The sequence below is a fragment of the Crocuta crocuta genome, unplaced genomic scaffold (genome assembly GCF_008692635.1).
Source record: "Crocuta crocuta isolate KB4526 unplaced genomic scaffold, BGI_CrCroc_1.0 scaffold978, whole genome shotgun sequence".
Taxonomy (NCBI): domain Eukaryota; kingdom Metazoa; phylum Chordata; class Mammalia; order Carnivora; family Hyaenidae; genus Crocuta; species Crocuta crocuta.
The window spans coordinates 373,200-380,858 of record NW_027530876.1 but is presented as its reverse complement, the minus strand read 5'-3'; the positions used below and the strand labels follow the sequence as shown (position 1 = coordinate 380,858).

General features: G+C 46.9%; 1 protein-coding gene across 3 annotated transcripts in view; it reads left to right on the top strand.

Moving 5' to 3' along the window:
- The window catches only part of BCAP31 (B cell receptor associated protein 31), a 30,707-nt gene that overhangs the window by 4,953 nt on the left and 18,095 nt on the right, over positions 1-7,659 (top strand). For all 3 annotated transcript variants that reach the window (XM_077769625.1, XM_077769627.1, XM_077769626.1), the window contains exon 4: positions 4,575-4,722. In XM_077769625.1, coding sequence (XP_077625751.1) covers positions 4,575-4,722 — 148 coding nt within the window. The remainder of the gene's footprint in view (positions 1-4,574; positions 4,723-7,659) is intronic.

Here is a 7,659-nt window from a genome sequence, read left to right as displayed (position 1 = left end):
TGTTACTTGGGCTAGCGTGGCCTAACACCTGTGTCCCATCTGTTCCCTGCCATTGGCCATCGGTCATCGTGGTCCTTAGGGTAGTGGGGTTCCCGGAGGGCAAATGATGGTGTAGAAAAACGTGTTTGTTTGTTTCAAATGTTTATTTTGAGAGAAAACACGAGTGCACTAGGGAGGGGCAGAGGGAGAGAAAGAGGGAGAGAGAGAATCTGAGCTATCAACCCAGAGCCGGACACAGGGCTCGTTTCCATGAACTGTTAGATCACGATCTGAGCTGAAATCGAGAGTCGGACACTGAATTGACGGAGTCACCCAGGAGCCCCAACATGTGTGGTTTTAAATCACAAAAATAAGACATTTTTAAAAACCCAGAAAGTTAACCCAGAAAGTTAAATTTTCTGCTTCCTCATTATTCCACGTCTCACAGAAAACCATTGTTGATACTTTATTGTACGTTTCGACAGGCATTTTTTTTTTTTTCTAAGCCATTGAAATGCCTTTTGTTTTTTAATGTTTGTTTATTTTTGAGAGAGAGAGAGCGCGCACACTCGTCGTGAGGGGGAGAGGGGCAAGAGAGAGAATCCCAAGCAGGCTCCGCACTGTCTGCGCAGAGCCTGATGCGGGGCTAGATCACTTGAGCCATGAGGTCACGTGAGCCATGTGTTTATGACCTGAGCCAAAATCAAGAGTTGGGTGACTGAGCCACCCAAGTGCCCCTCCACAGCATTTTTCTATGCTGACATCTTTATAAAAATGTTACATACTGGGGGCGTCTTGGGTGGCTCAGTTTGTGAAGCGTCCAACTTCGGCTCAGGTCATGATCACATGGTTTGTGAATTCGAGCCCCATGTCGGGCTCTGTGCTGACAGCTCAGAGCCTGGAGCCTGTTTCAGATCCTGTGTCTCCCTCTCTCTCTGCCCCTCCCCAGCTAGTGCTGTCTCTCTTTCAAAAATAACCATCAAAAATATATACATATTATGTGCCCTTTGGGATTGGATTCAGATCATACCATGCACTGTTTTGGATTTGCGTTTTCTCTTTTGTCTTAGACATCTTTTTACAGCAATCTCATCCTTTTTAAAGATTGGTATTCTAACGCGTGGTTTCACTGTAATTCGATTCTTTATAGGCATACTTGTATCATTACATGTTCATGCAAAGGTTCGTGTAGATAAATTCATAGAGGTGGAATTGATGAATCCAAGGGTATGAACATTTTTTTCAGTTTATTTAGAGAGAGACAGCAAGCAGGGGATGGGCAGAGAGTGTGAGAGAGAGAATCTTAAGCAGGCTCTGAGCTGTCAGAAACTGTGAGATCATGACCTGAAACAAGATCAAGAGTCAGACACTTAATTGACTGAGTCACTCAGGCACCTCCAAGGGTATGAACATTTAAAATTGTGTGTCTTGGGGTGCCTGGATGGCTCAGTTGGTTAAGCCTTCAACTTCGGCTCAGGTCACGATCTCACAGTTCGTGGGTTTGAGCTCCGCATCGAGCTCTGTGCTTGACCACCACCTCAGAGCCTGGAGCCTGTTTCAGATTCTGTGTCTCCCTCTCTCTCTCTGATCCTCCCCTGCTCTCTCTCTCTCTCTCCTCTCTCATTTGAAAAAAAATAAAATTTTATGTCTTACATTGGGCTGCTGTAACAAAAATGTCATAGACTGTGTGGCTTAAACAGCAGACATTCATTTTTCACAGAGGCTGGAAGTCCAAGATCAAGGTACTGGCAGATTTGATGTTTGGTGAGGGCCCTGTTCCTTGTTCACAAAACTTTCTCATTTTGTCCTCACGTTGCAAAAAAGGTGAAAGCGCTCAGTGGGATCTCTTTTATAAAGGCACTAACTTCATTCATGAGGGCCCTGTTCTCATGACCTAACCCTTCCCAAAGGCTCCACCTTCTAACACCATCCCATAGGGGGTTAGGTTATCAATATAGGAATGGGAAGGGGAGACAGGAGTATGCAGTTGATAACAAATAGGGATATTGTTGTCCTGGTTTATACCCCTGCTCAGCGTTGGAGAAGGCTTGTTTCATGATCCAGATGTAACGTGGGTGCAAGGCCAGTGAAGAGCAGATTTTTGTATAATGTAAGTCAGCTTAAAAACCAAGCAGACTTGTGCCTCGGTGGCACTGTCGGTTAAGCATCCAACTCTTGGTTTCAGTTCAGGTCATGATCTCACAGTTTCGTGAGTTCGAGCTCCACGTTGGACTCTGTGCTGGCAGTGCAGAGTCTGCTTGGGATTCTCTGTCTCCCCTCCCCTCCCCTGCTCGTGCTCGCTCGCTCTTTCTTGCTCTCTCAAGAATGAACATTTAAAAAAAATTTGTAGCTTAAAAAAAAAAGTCTCAAACCAGAGATTAAGAATGAAACAACGTCCATATAAGTGGTAACTTGCTCCTCTCCCCTGGGTGTCTGTTAAGAGACCCTTCTAGGTAGATTTTTATGTCCCAACTTTTAAAAAGATGTCTCAGGGGTAAGGGAGGAAAAAGCAGTAGATTATTCCATTTCTACAATGATAGACAAACAGCATAATATATTTGTAAACTGGGGCACTGTATGTCTAACAGTGCCGTCCAGGAGCACAGGCTATTCGTGATTCACTAGTTACTTGCATGCCCCCTGTGCACTCAGAACTGTGCGAGGGCCTAGGTGTAGAAGAAAAGATTTCTTCCTTCGTGGAGTTTTTAATCGAATTCAGGGGAGATAGACAATAAATCTGTAATTAGGGTAATTTCAGGTTAGGGTGTGTATTAGAAAATAGGGTAACGTGGCTGAAAGTGACTGCTTTAGGTAAGAAGACCAAGGTCTTAGGCTTACTGGAGGTGATTACGTCAGGGATTCTTTCTCTACGTATTTCTGGTATACAGGTTGTACTTGAATTTTTGATGAGCTTGCATTCATTTTGTAATCAGAATAAGACAGTTTCTTGGTTTTTCTTTGAAAAATTTTTTTATCATTTCCCATTCCATAGGTTGCCTTTTAGTTTTGTTGATTGTTTCCTTTGCTGTGCAGAAGCTTTTTATTTTGATGTGGTCCCAGTATTTTATTTTTGCTTTTGTTTCACTTGCCTCAGGAGACAGATCTAGAAAAGTGTTGCTATGGCCGATATCAGAGAAGTTACTGCCTGTGCTCTCTTCAAGGATTTTTATGGATTCAGGTCTCACGTTTAGGTTTTAATCCATTTTTGAGTTTATTTTTGTGTATGGTGAAAGAAAGTGGTTCGGTTTCATTCTTTTGCATGACGTCCAGTTTTCCTGACACCACTTATTGAAGAGACTTTGTTTTTCCCATTGGATATATTTTCCTTCTTTGTGGAAGATTAAATGATCATACAGTTGTGGGTTTTTTCCCCTAGATTTTCTATTCTGTTCTGTGTGTCTATTTTTATGCCCGTACCATATGGTTTTAATTACTACTGCTTTGTGATATGACTTTGAATCTGAGATTATGATACCTCCTGTTTTGTTTTTCTTTTTCAAGATTGCATTGACTATTTCAGGTCCTTTGTAGTTCCGTACACATTTTAGAAGTGTTTGTTCTAGGGGCGGCTGGGTGGCTCAAGTCGGTTGAGCATCTGACTTCGGCTCAGGTCATGATCACACAGTTGGTGAGTTCGAGCCCTGCATCAGGTTCTGCTGACAGCTCAGAGTCTGGAGCCTGCTTCGGATTCTGTGCCTCCCTCTCTCTCTGCCCCTCCCCTACTTGCACACGCTCTTTCTCTAAAATAAATAAAGATTAAAAAATTTTTAAAAAAGTGTTCTAGTTCTGTGAAAAATATTGTTTGTTGGTACTTTGATAGGGATTGCGTGAAATCTATAGGTTGCTTTGGGTAGTGTAGAGATCTTAACAATATTTGTTTTTAAGGTAACATTGTTTATATACTAAAACCCATTATGAAGCTTAGGAATGGAAGAGTTTGGGTCCTTTTTTTAAACGTTTTTATTTGAGAGAGCACACGCGCAATGTGTAAGCAGGGTAGGGGCAGACAGCGATAAAAAGAGATACAGAATCCGAAGCAGGCTCCAGGTTTGAGCTGTCAGCATGGAGCCCGACACAGGGCTTGAACTCAGGGAACATGAGATGACCTGAACCAAAGTCAGATGCTCAACTGTCTGAGCCACCCATGTGCCCCAAAGCCTGAGTCTTTAGCAGGCAGGCGCCCTCAGGGTCTTTGACTCCTAGGACACTGGTACCTCCTCAGTGGGGATTTCCCTGGCTTATCACTGGGGCACCTGATGGCCAGCCCAACTTGAGCTAAGCAGAATCACATGTTGGGGGCGCCATGGCCATTGCCAGCAACACCTCAGACTTGGTTAGCACCTTGACACGAGGAGCAGGTTTGTGGTCTGTGTAGATTGGGGCCAGGGAGTGACCTGAGAAAAGCCAGTGGAGAGGATGGGTCTGAGGGCAGATCTCTTAAGACTGTCCCCCAAGGTGTGTGTAGAACGGAGGATAACTGGGGTGACAGATTTTGAGGGAAGTGAGGTCACCTTGAGTCCTGCCGCCTCTCCCCTGGACACCCCAGTCTTAGCGGGAGCTAAGTGCCCTCACGTCTCTTCTCCACTCTGCTGCAGATGCTGTACGTGAGATCCGGAAGTATGATGATGTGACAGAGAAGGTGAACCTGCAGAATAACCCCGGGGCCATGGAACATTTCCACATGAAGCTTTTCCGTGCCCAGAGGAATCTCTATATTGCTGGCTTTTCCTTGCTGCTGTCCTTGTGAGTGAGGAGGGACAAGGGGCTGGGGTTTGGGAAGGGAGCCCTGGGCTAGCCTGTGACCTTGACTTCTTCAGTCTTTGGTGGCCTTGATCTGGGGGCCTTGTCTGTGTTCTGGGAGCCACAGGATCTCCTCCCAGAGGCCTCCAGCTTTCCTTCTGACCTTCAGAGGCAGTGTAGCGGTGGGGAGATCTGTGACTGGAAGGTCACAAGACTTGCTTCTGTTTCTGCCATAACTTGCTACATGCTCTTTTAGGGCAAAAGATGCCCAGCTTTCTCTGTGCATATGGGTTGAAGTAAGTGATGAGATGTTGTCCTCTGGGAGAATATCTTTGGAGGCTAACTTAAAGGGACCGGTTGAATGGGGCCCTTTAGGGCATGGGGACCTGACCTGAGAGGAGTGGGCAGAAATGTCACGAAGGGGCTGAGACCATGCTTAGGCCCAGCGCCTTCCCGAGTGTAGATCTGTTATGGGAGGATGTTGTGCTCCATGGCAGCCTGAGTATTTCTGGTGTTATTGTTTTTTGTTTTGTTTTTGTTTTTTGGATTTTGGTGGGGTGTTTGTTTGTTTGTTTGTTTGTTTGTTTTGGCAAGACCGATTTCCTCAATCAGGGCCAAGGGGTTGGTTAGTTATAAACTGATACAAAGCATCTGTTTGAGTCTGGAGGCCGGTTTGCTTCTTTCTACTCAGACCAGTTCTCATCAGAGGGGCCTGGCTGCCCTTGGGTGTGCTAACTGGCTGGGAGTAAACCTTGCACTCAGGCTAGGGGCTTCCAGAGGTTAGCAGGGTAGCCCGTGAATTCTTTAGCAGGGCTCTTCTGTCTCTAGTCACCTGGATATCCTTCTTCACTAGGCATTAGAATGACTACCTGCCTGGGTTTCAGGTTTTCAAAGGAGGTGACCTTGACTACTTTAGGTTGAAGTTATAAAGTAGCAGGGTTACAGCTGGAAAGGGCAGAGCTTTTCCAAGTGGTCTGTTGGATCACGGAAGGGGTCTGCAGGCATGCTGTCTTCAAACAGGAGAGTCCAGCAGCGAGAAAGCCGGGAGGATACGTACCCTGGAGTTGGAGAGTTTTAGGACGCTCCGAAAAAGAAGTGTGATCTTGTGGTTTGAGACTGAAAGGGACGCAGGTCCGGGGGCATTGAGTCTTAACTGTAGGTGAGCTCCAGGGAGGAGGAAGAGTTGACTGTGTCTAAAGACTCCACAGAGGCTCTGGGGTGAGGGGAGGGAGTCCCAGGCCAGCTTATGTTTTATGTGAAAGATAGGAAGGACAGAAAGAAAACTAAGGACCACGCTAAGAGAGCACACAGAGCTATAAGAAAAGTCATCAGGAAGGCAAAAGCCTGCAGTGAGCTCTGGATNACGAACTGTGAGATCATGACCTGAGCCGAAGTCGGATGCTTAACTGACTGAGCCACCCAGGTGCCCCTCCCTTGACTTTTTTATATAAGGTAAGGAAGGAGCAGGCAGGAAGTCAAGGGTAAAGGAAGCCTTGGAATGAGAGAACAGAAATCCCAGGCAGGTGGGGTAGCCTCTTCTCAGACTGATGAAATTCTGAGGCTCTTTGAGGCTTTCTGCAGGTGGAATTGCTGGTACTGGAGGAGTCACAGGGTAGGAGAGGTGCTGGGAGACTGCAGACAAACACCCCAGTTTCCAGTCAGGAAGGGGGGTGGTGAAGAACTGACTAGAGTGCAGAGGCCTGACTTCGATCTCAGTCCGTGTTCTAGAAAGAATAATAGCCTGTATGCTCTCAGAGAAGAGAGAAGGATCTGGTGGCTGTGAACTCAAAGAGCGTGAGATCTGTCAATCTTAACCTGCCCTCCATCCATTTAGTGTATCTGGATTTTTTTCAGCACTGTGTTTGTCAGGCTTTCTTTGGATTCCTAGGAACCAGATGCCGAAGTGTGGTCAGGGTGCTGGCATAACAGCATGCAGTCAGTTGGGATCCTAACTCCTGTGAGCAGCTGGTGCAAGGACCCACTCCATCTGGGGACAGGCTCCCCCCTCAGCCTGCTCAACGTTTCTCTGCTGAGGACACTTGGGGCTTGTCACTGAGCAGGTGCAGGGAGAAATGGAAGCTGGGAGGAATTGAACAGCAGGTAGGTCAGCTATCACTGGGAATCCAGTTGTCTAGACTGGTTCACTGATGGGGCCGGGTCTAATGGGACTCGAGTTTTTAGTGGGGATACGTTTGTAAATGACTGTGTAAATTCACAAAGGGGGGCAGAGGCAGGGCCAGTCAGGAACTCTTATGGACCTGTGGTTGTGGCTTATTGCAGCCGAGTGGCAGTTAGTGGCAGAAGAAGAGGAGCTCCTAACACCCTGCGTGAAGGCTGGGCTGCCAGGAGGGAGGTGCCAGCCCCGTTCACCTGTGTGTTGGCCAGTGCTACCTGGAGGGTTGCATTTGAGACCCCACCTTTTGAGATACGCTGGCAAACTACAGATTTGCATATCTAAAGTAACTAGATTAGAATTCGGAGGCAGTCACTGGTGGTGGGTAGAGTGATGCTTATTCCCCGTGTTCTGTGTCTTTGAAGTAACTCTCCTGACTGTTCTGCTTTCACAGTCTCTTCCAGGGGGACCCTCCAGGGCAGGTGTTGTGTGGCTGGGCCAGGGGGAGTGGGTAGCCAGGAGTGGCAGGCCAGGGAGTGTGTACTCGACTCCGTCCTCTCTGTGCAACACTGCACACCTGAGTGCTCCAGCTTCATTCCTCCAGTTGACTTGTTGACATTGACAGATAGTACAGACTCAGTCTAGTTCTGGGCATGTTTGATCAATGCTGAGTCAGGTAACCCCATCATCATCTGGATACAGAGCAGTTGGCAGTTTCCTTTGTAACCTCAGGGGGCGACTTCAGAGAAGAGCACTCCTCATTTATGTGCTAGGCTGTTCCCAAAAGGATGCTCGGAAGTTAGGAGAATGGAGTGAAATTTGAGTCC